General features: G+C 37.8%; 1 protein-coding gene across 1 annotated transcript in view; it reads right to left on the reverse strand.

Annotated features, from left to right (window-relative positions):
- Positions 1–16,103, reverse strand: part of LRP1B (LDL receptor related protein 1B) — a 509,529-nt gene that overhangs the window by 399,123 nt on the left and 94,303 nt on the right. Inside the window, 1 exon segment of the mRNA XM_050711674.1 lies at positions 11,645–11,782. Within this exon segment, the coding sequence (XP_050567631.1) occupies positions 11,645–11,782 (138 nt within the window).

Genomic DNA, 16,103 nt, shown 5'->3' on the forward strand with positions numbered 1-16,103 from the left:
TCTTGTGTCACTTCATTGTCTTTCAACAAAGTAAAAAAGCTCAAATTTGCTAAAAGACAACTAAATGTTTTGATAGTTCAGAATTGTGAGCTATTCTCTTTTTAATCTGTGAGTCTATGTCACTTTTGATGATAATGCCTTGATCCCAGATGGAACTGTTCTGCTATATTTTAAAATAGAACATAAAATGTGACTGCACATTTTACTTTGTTTAGCAAATAAATCAAGATCTGAATGCTCGTTAAGTGATGTTTGTTTTTAATAAATTGAAAGAGTCAATAACAAAAAAATGCAACTAAAAAATAATGATGAAAGTGATGACACAACCAGTCAGGAACATGAATTCTTATCCTACAACTACATCATTTCTCCAGCAGTTTTTGGAATGGTTGCTGAAATTGCCTTAGAACAATACTGAGGCAGCATGCCATGGAGGTACCTTATAACCAGGTTTAAAACTAATAGACCAGTTGAGATTATTCTTTCCAGTACAGAAGCTTTACCTTAAAAGCAGGGAGAAAAAATCTCTGCAAGGAATAGTTTCTAAATAGGCAGAGTGTGTTCCGGAGTCCCAGAAGAGGGGACAGAGCTGCCAACAACTCCTGTCCTTCAGTAGAGAACACTTCTTTTCTTATATATCCCCTCTGACACAAGAACATAGGTCACAGCTCTGGGTTCCCTACCCAGAATATCCTCTGGGGGTCAGCAGGGACTCCTATCACCAATATGTTTACCCTGCAGGTGTACATAACTGATACAAGGAGCTGCCTTTCCCACGTGTAGCTGGATTCGCTTCTGCTGAATTCTAGAAGATGCACATCATTAAAAAAGAGAAAAAGTCAATTAAACTAGTGGCAGGTCCTACATCTGATGCATAATTTTGAAAGAGGCAAGACCATTAGGCAATAAAAAGTACTGTAGACAGCAACAAATTGTGCTGAATTGCCTGCTGGTAATTAAAAAGTGCATTTGTTTAAAAGGCCATATATAGTTCTTAATGAGCTAGGACTCTGACCTTCAATAGCATGGCGAAGAGATGTGTTTGGGGCTTAAATCACTCTAAATGAGTCTTTTATTTTAAAACACAGACATTGCCTCTCTGCCTGATCTGGCTTTGGGAACATGACATCAGCTCTTATAGAACCTCATCTAAGCACGGAAACCAAGCTCTATCCCAAAGGGTCAGAAGAGTGTTACTGTGCATCTCATAAACCTATTTTTGGAATCATAATATGCTCTGCTGCTAACTCCTCCTCTTTTATACTCTTAGCGGCCTTCACTTCCTTTGAGAAAATGTGAAGGCTGACAACGGTCCATTGTTCCTTTAGTCCATCCCAAGCATAAGACAATTAATCTTCCAAGTAGAGTTTTTAACACTTTACTGCATTTTAATGAATGTTTAAGAATGAATGTTTAAGGATGAACTACAAATTCTTTTAGAAAGATGTTAAATGTAGTTTTAGGAAGTTTCATTTCATAGAGTACCTTGCTACAGCACAATATCCCGGAGCTAAAAAGTTCACAGAGCAGCCAACACAAATACAACATCCTTACCCAACACTTCAGATGCACGCCCGAAAACATTACTGTTCTGCACAGAGTGGGAAAAGGTCACATCCTGAACTTCAAACACAGCTCATCCTTCTCCAGATCTAGCATTTTCATCGGGTTTCTTTAAAACTAATCATCCTTTTGCATAACTAAATAGAATATAAATGTTTCAAAAAATTAATCACAGACTTTTTTTTTTAGTTTTGATAGGACCAGTCCAAGGGCCCAAAACCAAAGGGTTATTGCCATTAACTCTAGTAGGCTTCAGGTCTGATCTTAACTAAAAATTTTTGCTTGTTGCACACTGCTTAATTTTTGTAACAAGTGTCTTCAAAATTAAAAAAGAAGTTAAAGAACTTAAGAGCCTTGGGAGCACATTACCTTCACAGAGTATAGGAAATAAGATCTGCATTCTCTTTGCATAATATGCGGGGTTAAAATAATATTAAGAGGAATATGTCTCTTCTGCAGTACACCAACAGCATAGATTATGTGTGATTCAAATGCAATTGATTTCTATTACATTTGTTTAGTGAATACTACTGAAGCAAGGATTAGTACCATTTTACATAATCTGTGATATTTACGACCTTCAGTTTCAGATGAATTTTGTCTTTCTCTCCAAATTTCAGGGAATGGAAGTTTGCAGTATCTTGTATGGAAGTATGTAGTTCCTTCAACTCAAAATCAGAAAGAACATGATGACAAATCATAAGTTTCAACCATTTAAAACATATGTTGTTTACCATCTTCCATACTGGTAAGACAAGTGTTGTGTGGAGCAACTGCGGTAAAATCTGTTCTAAAGGACCAGTATCAACAATCAGAGACACAAAAGAGAAAGTATTCTCACTTTATGGAGTCTCCTGGCACACTCTTGTTTTCTTATTTTAGTCAGTGCAGTGGAAACACCTTCCTTCTCTTTGACACGCATATGTCCAAACAGCGGGCACTGACTTGAAATAGGTCTCCTTTATTGGCCCTCATGTAAAAGGACTGTACTGAACCTTGTATTTCTGATCTATGCATTTTCCCAGATTTCATTCTTACTTGATTGCTTCCAGTGATTCTTCTTACTTGCCATTTACTGTCTGTACTTTCCCGTGGTATCACTTTTCCTTTTTGTTTCTACCACAATTTTTACCTCTTTCTATTGCATCTCACAATATTTTAATCTGTACTTTCCACAGACAACTCAAACTATAGGTCTTACTCCTGTGAGTTAAAGACTGCTATGCTTTCTTGACTCAGCTTTTATGTGGAGAAAAGACCACTGAAATCTTCCAGAGAGGATAAAATGAATTCAGGAAATCAGCTTTTTATGCTATGTGTATGTTCTTGCTTCTGAGTGGAAGACCAAGAGTTATTTCTCAAAGTGTCAAAGAAAACTTCTTCACACCACTGAATGTTATCAATCTCACTTAAGATTGCTGGTGACATCTTGACTTGTTTATCATAGTCTAAGAAATGATAGCAACTTTTAACTTTTAAACTATATTGCAGGATTTGAAAATGACTTAGACTTTCCGAATATACAGTTTCCTGAGCTTAAAACTGCAAAATGCAAGAAGCAGGATATGGTATGAAATTAAAGTCCTTGTCTAGAAGAAAAATGCATGAGGTTTTTCTTTTTCTCTCCCCCCCCCCTTTTTTTTTTTCTTCTCACCTATAAATTGTATCATGAGAAAAGACAGAATAGCCTAAAGAAGTCTTCCGGACATATTCCCTACTGAACACTTTACAGGAATGATTAAAAACTAGGCAAAGGAAAAGCCTACCTTCATCAAGTTTTCTGATTTTATTAGTAAATAACTGGCTTGAAAAGATACAAACCTGGCAATCCCGTTTTCCTTTATATAATAGGCTACAGATTACAGAAGAGGAAGGCCTCTGTAAATACCAGACAATGTTTTCTAGCTACTGAAAAAACAGGAAATATGTAAAACAGAGATATGTAGAGGCATACATGTGCCAGGTGGGACTATACCTACACCAACACCCAGGATCGACCCACTTTGGTTAATAACACACTAATAATGGTTGAGACAGGAGCTACTTACAGACCAGAACCAACTCTTTGGCATGGAAATTAAAATGAACACTTCTGGAGGTTCAAGTATTTGATGTAATGAATGTTTAACTGTTTATTCCAGAGAAGAGAGCCATAAGGAGGAAAAATATCCCTCACGCAGAACATCTTGTAGTTTGCTCATTTGTTTATTCACCTTGGGAAGATAAGGAGCTGGGAAGTCAAATCCCTGCAGGCAGGAAATGAAAGAACTCGAAACCGAGTCTCATAATTTAGCTTGGCTGAGGACTCCTGGGGCAGAAAACTGACAACTACTTTTCTGACAAGTTATGTGATGCCAGCCCTTGAATTTGCTCTTTTCTTTCTTCTTTTCCATCTTCCATTTGATACTATTCTGTAAATTTAGGCTGAATTTATGAATAGCTTCAGGGGGACCAAAACCATGTTTTTCGGCAAATGTACCTTTCACTTAATTTTCTTTCTCACTTCAAACATCAGGTTGCTCAATTACTTCAAAATTCTGTTGATATGAGCAATGAATACACAAATAACGTAACTGGAATATGAGTCCATGGAAATTTAATAGCGATGCCTTTTATTGATGGATGGGTGCCTCAGATCAATTTTTCCTCATCAGATATAATTTTATTATTAGTTAATGTAAGAAGTATTAATTGAATTCTTACCCTGCAGGTCTAAATTTAAAAGTTTCCGTACACTATGAAAAAGAAAAATGCTCTAACAGAAACTGGAGAAAGTAGTGCTTTCTGAAAGATTCAGTAAGTCTGACCTATACCCTCCCCTCCCTCCTAGTACTAGTGAAATCAGAATTTTTGCTAAGCAGCAGCTACAATTCCTGCTTGTGGGATATGTTCATGAGTGTTTTTTTTTGTTTGTTTGTTTGTTTTTGCAATGTGTATATGTCTGACCTCCTGATAAAAAGATTGTGCCTACAGTATTTATTGCCATAAAAACACTTTGAAATTAATTTGTAGAAAAAGTATCTTCCATGTTTCATGTAAGATAATTCCTTAAAGAATGTTATTAGCTGTAACATAAGGGGAAAAATAATCAGGTAACTAGACACACTAATCAACAGAAAGATAATAAAAATTCTTGACTAAAACTGAAAATGGGATGCTTATAGAGAGAGTTTGTATGTTTGTTTTCTTTTCTCAGTAGAGGGCATCCTTAAAACAGTAACAGCAGGCAACAACAACAGCAGGCAACAATAAATACCATTTAACCTAAATCCCTGGAAAGTAGAACAAAGCTTTCTCTGATCATTCCATCGCATCCCCCTACAACACTGACTGTAGCTGTTTTCACCAAGTTTGTGCCAGCTAACTGGCCCACTTAACTATCATGATCTAATTTAAAATATGAGAAATTAACGTGTCTACAGCACTTTGCTCATTTTATTAGGCAATCAAATCACAGAAAAACTAAAATATTGGAGTTGCAATCTTTAATGCCCTGTCTCATACGGAAGAAAGAACTCCATGGTTCAAACATTCAGGACTGCATTTCCTACTGTAAAAACAGTTTCCATGACCCTGAAGAAAGTGTATTCATTTTAAACACTTCTGCTCATTAGGAAAACTAATCAGTAGTTGTATTCAGGCAGACGAACATTTGATTTTGCTAATAAGTAACTTTATCTAACTTTTTCTCTCAAGAAAACAAACACTACAACTTGAAATGGAAATAGACAAAACATGTTACTCTTTCAATAAACAGGATCACCACAATACTCTACACAGACTATATTCTACATTATTTAATGATCTACTAGCATATATTATTATCATATATGGTGAAGCATTTAAATTCTACGCTTAATTTACTATACAAACAACGTTGATATCTTAACAACAGTGTTCACATTATCTGGCCTGAAAAAATCTCTTTAGCAACAGCCCATAAAAGGTGGGATGAAAACACATCACTCAAACATCTTCCACTGCTCTATCCCCCTGCCAGCCACCTTTAATTTGCTTCGCTGCAATAGGATTTTGTGATAGAAAGTTATTAAATCACCAAGCCCATGACTTCTTTCTCTTGACAGCAGAACAGACTAAATGACCTTGGCTAATTTCAATGAGCCACATCATATTGTATTAAGGCAAAAAGATGAGAAAGACAGTAATATACAAAGAACTGGTATTTGGATGGTAAAATGAGAAGGAGATTAAAAAAAAAAAAAAGGGCAAGACATGCTTTTGCCGAGACAAATGCTCTTATTTACTAGCAGCTCTGATCCAAAGCAAAAATACTTATCATCATCTTATGTCTACGCTTTTTTTTCTCTTTTCTGTCTTATAACCAGTGAAAATGTGAAAATTTTAATACCAAATGCAGAGTGGTTGCAGAGGAAATAATTTTGAATGTTACCTGATGGTTTCAGCAGCCCCTCTGGTACATCAGAAGCAATGTGAGATTTCCTGAGGGTACAAGGATTCAGTAACCTGATCTGACACTTTGTACAGCACAGTCTTAGAGGGTGATGAGTGATTTCAAACTTGTCAGAATAAACCAAATGAGTTTACAGAGATTTCTTTTGCTGGCAAGCATAGGAAAAGACTCATGAGAAAAAGGTGGGAACATTTACAATTCTAGACTAATTTAGATTTTCTTTGTTCCTTTGAAACACGACTTCATGAGAAAGGAAAAGCAGAGAAAGAAAAAAAAGAAAAGAAAAAAGGAAGATTAGAATATAAATGTAGCTCCATAACTTCATACTTTTACTTTTATAATTTCTCATTCTTGAAAGGCCTGAAGATTCCATAAAGTTCTGAAATTTCTATTTTTGCCTCTGGTAAACACTACGTTAAACTTCCTAGTGTTCCAGCTGTAGAAGTGCCAGAGTGAATACATGATTCAGTAATAGCTGCATTAATCTTCATCTTGTAACAATTCATTCAAAAAGCTTAAACAGAAAAATAATGCTCTGATTATAGGCTGCTGCAAACATAACAATTATTTGGCTAAATCTTCTGTATGTGTGTTTTGCAGGTTTTTTTAATACTAAATGATCCAGAGCTTACTTTTGTATATTTTATTGACTAGAGATTAAAGCTCAGATCACAATTAACAAAGATTCAAGTAATCCAAAGAGTTAGCAGAATTCTATCAGATCTCAGTTAAGTTCAGTTTAACTTAGTTTTAATTAAAAAAGAAAGTATCTCAAGTAACCTCTGTGATCTCTCCTAGATTTTCTTAATCTTAATTAGCCCATTAAAACGTGTCGGGTTACATCTAGGTAATATATCAAAAACATTTTCAAGTTATTTTCATAAGACAGTCTTCCGAATGTAATGCAGATGCTCCTGTGCGCCTAGGCTCGTCTTGTCAGTGGTGTTAGGTAGGCAGACAGGTAGACATGCAGGCAATTACCTTATGAGTGACTCTCAAAATAGCAAGGGCTTTAATGGATGCTGCAGTCTTGCTATTATGATTAATTTCAATATGAGATGGTATAAGCAATCTGAATAATCAGTATTTCAGATGGGAAAGATACAGTCACATTTTTCCATCAACTCTGACTTCAGAGGGGAGCTGCTGTGACTCAGAGCCTGGACAAGCAATTCAAGTGCAGGTCACGAGCTCCCCTGAGCCCGGGCCAGCAGCTGTGGCACTTCACAGAGATGGGATACTGGCCAGATACTATTGACAGCTAATCAGCAGCAGTATTTGGAATGAAAGTGCCCTCAAAAACCTTCTCACTCTGGGCACTTCAGGGGTTTAGCGTGAGCAGAGACCTCCAGTGAGTCCCAGCAGCATTCCTGCTTTCCCCTCCCCAAAGCTGGCTTGTTTATCGTCCAACCAAAGAATTACAGAGCACAATGCATGGCGAGGGTGTGACAGAAGACCATTTAATGTGACCACTATGTACTTTACTTGCTAATGTGTCCACTGGACAACTGTACACATAGAAAGCTGTTATTTTGTCTTGTCAGCCATACCAGATAAACTTGCAGTATTCCTGTGACACAATACAACACTGCCCGCAGAAATGCAACGGATACTGCAGTGTAATGCATAACAAACTTCATCTTTTAAGTTTAGAGCAGCAGACTGGGTTCTTACCTGAGCGTCTGTTATTTCTGTCAGTTTTGCTTCTCAGTAATTGTTCCCAAAATATTCTATTTTATGATAAATTGGCACAGAGCCAAAGATTTGCAGAACATTTGTGCTAGCAATTTTTTTTTTTTCAGTATTCTTCTAGTATTTTCTGGCTGAAATATCCGTAATTTTAGCATAATAATTCCTGCAGCTATTAATAATAATGTATTTCTTAAGCTAGTTAAGTGAAAAAGGTCATTTCTACATTCTGTAGAAGTTCTTGTTTTCTACAGCTCTAAATCAGAGACAGACTGGAAAGTACTTTTGGCATATTGAATTCAATTTTTTGCCAAATATATAAAAAGTACAGATTTATAGAACTGTACAGACCACCTCTGCAGCCCTATTAAAAACCCTTCCTAAGATTCATAGGAATGTGACTGTAATTCTCTAGAAATTATCTTAAGGATATATCTAATCCTTTACCTACTCAAAGCTAAGTTACTCCATCTAATCCTTGATGGATATTTGTCTAAGTTGTTCCTAAAACCTTTTGGGGAAAAAATGAGGCATTTTCTCCTTCAAAATACCACAAAATCAGTGGCTGGAGCAAGCTGAAGCGACATGGTACCTGCCTTAATGGACCACAGGCAGGCTGCGGCCTAGGCCCGTGCCAGCAATGCCCTCGGTGAGCTCACCGAGCATGGTGCTCTGGCACGAACCATGGGAAGAAAAGACTCAGAGCTATAACCGTTCAGCCTGTAGTAATTCGGTGACTCCCCTGTGGCACAAGGTGTTTTAATTAAAGCTGAGCTTTAAAAGTGGCTGAAAACGCAACAGAAATAAAGATGTGGCTCTCGAAAGAAAGATGAAAAATGGTGCTACCAAAAAAAAAAAAAGCTAAATTGACAAGAAAAAGCTCTGAACCAGTCCTCTGCCAGAACAGCTCTAGTCTGGGTCTAGTTCTGGCATCAGTACATTTACCTGAGTCTTATCATGCCTCCAAACAGCTGATGGGCACTGACCCAGACCTGGCTAGTCATACCAAGGTGAAATTATCTGGGGAGCCTCAGGACACCAAACAGCCCCAGCCTACAGTTTAAATGAGGAGCAAGTATATACTTTGAGCTCTTGCTTACATTTTCAGCATCTGTAAAGCATTCTTCAATTAGTCAAAAAATAGCTAAGAAATCAAAATAACTAAATACGGATGCTATATCTCTAATACACACAGTGAGTTTCAGTTCCAGTGAACTAAGCACCCCTTCTCCTCTGAAGGACATTGGAACACATAATGTGAAACAACCATACATAATAAAACATTTTTTATTTCATATTGCCACAACCCCTCCTGAATTTATGCATTACATTCACCAGCAAAAAATGCATACGTGCTTGAACTAAAAGATGATGAGAAAGGAAAGTCATTGTATTTACTACTATTCCCTTGAAATTCCACATACATTACCATTTCACACTGCAGATATGATCATATTTTTACTTGCCCAGGGAAAGGTGCAGGCCTGAATATCTCTCTCAAAGATCATAATATAATGAATTAACATAAGAATGTTAAATTTAGAGAAAGAAATGAGAATAGTTCCAGTTACTGAATGCTTGTGCTCCATTAGTTCTTGAGCATTACTGGAAGCCTTCACCCTTGCGGAGCTGTGACCTGATCACTGAGATGTCCCTGCCACGGTCACTTGCCCCATAACTTACCTACACAGAGCGATCAGCAGATCATTGCAGCATAGGTCTGTGACCAACTGAGTTGTGTGCAGCTCAATATTTAGAACTGATATTACCCCCCTGATCAGTCAAATATATCATATGAATAATCTTAATTAAGGAGTAACATAATTTGAATGCCACTAATACGAGGAAAAAGCTAACAATTCAGCCAGGTTTCCGGAGCAACTTTGCAGGTTTTGGCCAAAGAGATGAACTAAACATATCACTTGTATGCTCAGTCCTTAAAAAATACAGCAACAGAATGGCTCAGCAGTCCCCCCATTCATTGTTTTGATACATATATATGTATAAAATAGTTAATACTATATTACATTCATACCAAACATATCATATTGACACATTAGCGGCAGCTGTTAGCAAACTACACGACCATAATGTAATAGGATTGTTTTCTTATTCTTTGGCTTTGTTGATAGAAATGTGTCCACTAATATTTTCAAGAACGACCTCTAATAAGCAGGTCAAAATACATAATGGCTACAAAATATTAATGAGCTGTTAACCACTTCTGACATGAGTTACTGGGCGACAACTTTCTTCATAAGAATATATTTAAAACGACTTCATTCTATATGTGTTCTGTGACCAAATGTTTACTTTTAGTATGTTTAAGTAAATGTTATGGTAATTTATTAGAGTAGGCATTAATTGTACCACTGGGAAGTTTTCATATTCATATATGATAATAAAGAAAGGAGTGGGAATCAATAACCTTGCAAGACTGATTTAAGCATAAATTGAAAGGGCGTGCACAAAGGCAAGTGATTTTATGTCATGTTACGTATGAAAACCAAACGTATTTAATTTACACTAACATAAGATTTTAATTTTGGTCAATTTCTTTTTCCAATTCCACTGGTCTCCTAATTTAAAGAATTAAAACATAATAATTATTCAGCTTTGGCAGTTTTTAATCCTTTGTCATTCAATCCAGATTTACAGAAATACATGAATCATTGAGAAATACACATTTAAATTGTGAATTGTGGTTAATGGGTGAATACTGTTCTTTTTTTTTTAAAAAAAAAAAAAAAAAAAAAAGAAAATCAGAAAGCCTCAGTAGGGACCAAGTATTTCTTTGGCCAATTTAACTTTTTTTTTGGATCCTGGAACCAGTGCTAAAATCAATATGCTGACACAAATTTTGATTTTCTATAATGCTTGTTGAACAAGCACTACAAAAGTAGAGCCTTCAAGAAAAGAAATGATTCCCATCACTGTGAATAAGAATTGTCATATATTGTATGACAGCCTCTGTCCTCACCTGGTTACATAAAAATAACTATTTGTAGTTTTGTGAAGTCAGCAGTATTGCACTGATTAATTCCAGGTGGCATTTTTTGTTCCTTATTTAATTTTTTTATATGGCTTATTTTTGGTGCGGGCTTGGATTTTACTATGACAGTTCTGGAAATCTGTCCAAATGAACCTTTAAATTCTAATTTAACTTTCTGAACTGTACCACTAATTGTACCTTTTCCTGTATATTGTCACATTGGATTCTAGCTGAAGTCCTAGAACCTGTTCCTGAGTTTCTGTTCTTGAACATAAGTCCTGTTAAGGACCATCAGCAATTATTTGCCTTGCAGTGAAGTCTACTGATTGAAAATAGTTGACATGTTAATGATTGATGGTATCTTAGATTTGAGCTTAAAATGACAGCCCCATAACTGTCCCCAAGGCAAAGCTTAATAAAACTTCTGAGTATTACAGTTGAGGTGTTAAAAAAATTGACCTACTCCAATTTCTATTTAGGATTTCTCATTGCCAGAATTAGGTAAGTACCCTCCTATACATTTGATAATTTAAATAAAATCGTCCCCATAAGCAAGCTCTAAATGCAAAATAATGCTCATGGCAAATCTAATGTCTTTTTCAGCATTGTTTTCATATTTTATTTTGTTTAAATGAATCATAAGAAAAAAGAAATTCTGGCAAACATTATGCTGCCCAACTTCTGTTTCCTAATAAAGGGTTTCCACATCATTCTCTTGGAATAACCAGTTCCATCATACGATCTTAATAAAAGTCTGAAACCCTGCATGTACTTTTTATTCTCATTTGCTTCATAAAAATAAATTAATTAATTAAATTAAAAAGTACTTGAAACATACATTAAAATTAATTTTTGTTTTATATGTATATATATTCCCAAGATGAGAGTTCTAGTTCTCTTTGAACTCAAGAAAATATACAGTAAAAGACTTCAGGTTAAAACATTTTTTCCTCAGGAAATCTACTCACCCCGACAATGTACTCCTTCATCATACCCATCTGAACAGTCGTAAACACCATTGCAGAGCTGGGACAAGTGAATGCATTTGTTTGTGCCAATGCAGGAAATATAATTCAGGGTGCACTTGAAATCCACTTCTTCAGGACCTAAAAAAAGACACAGAACATTTCTTACATACACTTTTACACTTCTGTATCTACAACAAGGCAAAAAAAAAAAGTTCTATATTGCATACTATTCCCATTTTGAATCTCAGGGCAACACTCCACATATCAGTCCATTCTGATGACTTTTAGCACATTATCATTGCTGTAATTAGGAAAATTAAAATCATCAGGTAATGATTAGTGCAATTAAAAGGAAATCAAGGGGTCAAAGAAGATTACTTCCCAAAATACAGGTGATAAAATACTGCATTTTTTTTTTCTTCAAGTTAAACTTGTCAGAAGCTAAAATTAAACTTTACAAACACTAAAATGTATCATAGATTTGCAACTGCCTTGTGAATCCCGGTGTAGGAAATTCTACAGTCATAAGAATAATAGGTACTTATATTAATATCCACTGTTTTGCTATATGGATAATCTTAGCTATTTATGGAATTGCATATAAATGCTACACGTTAATGGCTGCATTACATCACAGAAACTGTCCCTCCATCCCAGGAGTCTGGAGCCATGCAGTACAAGATGGCAGGGGAGAATAAGGATGCTGTGATAGTTCCCTTGGGGATGCAATCCCCATGCAATCACTCTGCATCCCCTTATCTCTGAAGTGTTAAGGAGAGGGATTTTCAAGGCTCTCTGTTGTTTATCACTTTGTGAGGGTTCTGAATGATTAAAAAACAACAAACATTATAATTTCACATGAGACGGGCTTTGAGATTTTTAACACATTACAGAGCACATGTAGTTCTGAAGGGTTTAGCTCGTTTAGAGGATGAATCGTACATAACTTAAGCGCAGTAACTGAGCTACACAGAGACACGCAGAGGTGTGGAAGTTTTCAGGAAACAACTTGCAGCACCATGACTGCCTGTGTCGGAGCCTTGGGTCTGCGCTAAACTGACAGCTTTTAACAGTCCTCCAGGGAAATATCACCTAGGATGCACCATGCTCAGGTGCAATAAGCTTTCACCTTCTCTAAGGCACTAACTGCAAGACGAAGGACAGAGAACACACAGAAGTTGAGAGCTCTGGGAAAATCTCAGCTTTGGCAGATTTTGCCTCTTGGAGTCAGCAGGCCAAAGTGAAGCTGAGCTCCAGAGGGCATTTAGGATTTTTAAACAAGTACAGAAAGCTCTTAGCATGGCCCACGAAATAAAAATCCTTACTTTAAACAAGTGTCCCGATTAGAAGACTGAAGCACGACCTTTCACTGCTACCCTGCACACCAGCAGGCTGCCCAACATTTGGAGCAGGTGCACCCAGCACCCTTCCCGGGGTTCCCGGTGTCCCTCCTGCCTGGCTCTGATGGGGTGACACTGATTACATCCTCGATACCCCTGTCACTGACAGACAGAGCACAGTGCACTCGTCCTAGGGATAAATGAGTGATGTGCACAGGGATGAAAGTACGCTGTCTGGCATGCATTATTTTTATTATATCTATATTTTATCATATCCGTGTTAGGATACGATGACAGTAGTAACAAAATCTGTTGAGAACGAGAGAGCTGTGACCTCCCAGCACTGGCACAGACCAGCAGCAGGCAAGGATGCAAGAGGCGAGGGTGAAGCAGGTCTCTTCCCTTCTTCCCTTCCCGCTGTGCAGCATGGCCACTGGGTGAGGTTCTGGTTCTTGTCATTGTTGGTTTTGCTTGGACTTTGGCATTTTACTGTTTTCTCCCCACTGAGGTAGGAGACTTCATCCTATGAAGCATGCCATGCACACAAAGCTCACCACTGTGCCTGAAATCTCTGGCAGTGCCGGGTGTCCTCCAGGACCAGCCACACTGCGCAGGGCCAAATGCTCGGTGTCAGCTAGGACAAATAAAACTGGAATGCTTAATTTGATGCCCATTTCAGTTCCATAAGGACTTGAAGGCACCTAAAATTTAACAAAACCAAACTAATTATCTGATTTGTCAGTTACAGCTTGTTTATTCATTGCATTGGAGCAACTGTGAATAGAGTGTGAGGAGAAAAGAAAACTACTTTTTCTACTTTTTCTTTAAAAATAGAGAACATTCGATAAAAAAATAAAAATAAAAAATAATTACATCTGTGAAGTATGGAAGCCATGGTACTTGCATTACTTAGGTATAAACCTAAGATTGCTGGCGTGGTTTCAGCATTCACAGATCATGATCAATCAGAAAATTGAAATCTGTGACCAAGAACATAAGCCCATGTATTTTTCTTCTAAAAATAATGAGTGAAGAGAATGAATCTCTTCATTAACATTTAAAATCTCAACAGGAAAAAGCTGATAAGCATATGTCTAAAGATTTCAGTATTTAATTTTGACTTGATGCTTTTTATTTTAGAATACAAAGTCTCCTTCAGGACACGAATACACTGCGATTTTAAATATATTATCTAACTTAGAATCGGTAGTAGGGGGCTTCCTAAATTGTAGTTCTTTCAGGGGGAGCAGTGTCGCGGGAAACTGAAACATTGCTCACACTGTTTTGTTTTCAAGAGAGATTTAGTTCATCACTTGGGAAAACAAGAAGGTTCTGAATAGAAGGGATTAACTTATTAAGGTGATTGATTAAGGTAAATTCACCTGTACTTTTTTGTCAAATTGACTTACACCAGGAGGTGACCTCCAGTCCCAAAAAAGGGGGAAATGTCTGCAAAATGACAGGTCTCAATTACCCAATAATGTCAATGGAATAAGACAGCATGTCCCAAGGCCTAGGAGCAGCCCCAAACTCCCCGTCTTCACAGAATAAAAACCTGAAGCTGAGCACCAGGCTGCGTGGTGCTGTGCTCTCGGTGCAGCACACACTCCTTCGAGTGGATCCCACCCCGCTGCTGTACATCCCGAAACATCCAACGCAAACAGAGATGAGCAGCTCCTTATCTTATTTACTCCTCTCCCATTTTCCTCGAGCAGACAGACACTTCTGGCAGTTTTATCAAGTGAACTTTGGGAAAAGGAATTTAAAAGTGTTCTTCAAAATAATCTCAGTGTATTTTACATCAGTGCAAGAATGCTAAGAACATAAAAGATGGATGGTGTCTTTTCTTCCCTTCAAAAGACACGATAATTCATAGCCTTGCAGGTTGGTGGAAAAATAGTCAAATTGCTGGCTGCAATTATGGCAGTACAGAACCCCAGCACTTCAAACGCTCGCACCACGACATCGCTTGGAGGGCAGAGGACTGAAGCCACCTGCTCCTGTACTTCTGTGCAGCTTTCTGGGCTGGCTCGGAAGAGATCGGGCACCACCTCCGTGGTGTAACTGCACAAGAGCCTTGGCAGTGGGCACCTCACTGGGGTCAGCCCATGGCGGGCACAGGACAGGATCAGGCCCTGTAAGGGTCCCAGGGTTCGAAACGGCCCCGGGATGGTCAGGCAGGGCCAGGCGAGCAGCTCTCCGCTTCTTTCCCCAGATCCTGCAGAAGGCTGGCTGTGCCTTTGGAGCAGACGAGGTGAAAGCAGGCAGGCAGGGATGCATTTCAGATCCAGATTTCTTTGGCTACTTGGCCAGGATGACCATTTCTGATTTGGTCACCCTGTGTCAAGGCTCGCTCCACCTTCCCAGCATGGAAAAACCCAGCACTGTGGTTTTGCCATACCCGGGCCATACACAGTGAACACAGCTCGTGTCCCTTCAGCAAAATTGCCCTTCATTCAGTGGGGGTTGAGAAGAGCTAGGAGAGTCCTTGGGATGCTCGCCACATCCAACACAACCTGCTTTCCTCCGAAGAACCAACATGATAAGGTGTTAGAGACCACTGTCAGAATTAGCAGAAACATTTCACCGTGCACTTTTGACATGGTATCTGTCTTGAGTTCATGCTCATTTATAACCACATTTGCACCTGTGTTGCTCCAGGCTATACTAAATTTCCAACTAGAGGATGCAACTGAGAACATGCAAGCTGATTATTTCCACTAGGTTTTGTTATCACAAGCAAGGTGCAAGTAGTTTTCATCAGCCAAAATTATGGGTGAACATTATTTCATTACATACATTTCCTTCTAGAAACATTCCTCCAAATTTAATTTAACATTCAGTGCTAACTTTATGGAGGAGTTACAAAGTATGAATAAAAGATATTTGCAAAGATTGTAGAGATGGCCAGACAAAAGGAAGAACGCCATGGTGTTCAATGCAAATTCAAGGTCCACAAAAATTCATTAAATTATAGTCAAAAACACACCCTCACTTCTTGCAAACTCATTTAGAGATGCTCATATATGACAGCTGCTACCAAAAGAAAAACAAATAAATAAAATAAAAAGTGCATAAAGGCTGCTACGTCTGAGTTTATTTTTTCACCTTTGTCTTTC

The sequence above is a fragment of the Cygnus atratus genome, chromosome 6, assembly GCF_013377495.2.
Source record: "Cygnus atratus isolate AKBS03 ecotype Queensland, Australia chromosome 6, CAtr_DNAZoo_HiC_assembly, whole genome shotgun sequence".
Lineage (NCBI taxonomy): Eukaryota > Metazoa > Chordata > Aves > Anseriformes > Anatidae > Cygnus > Cygnus atratus.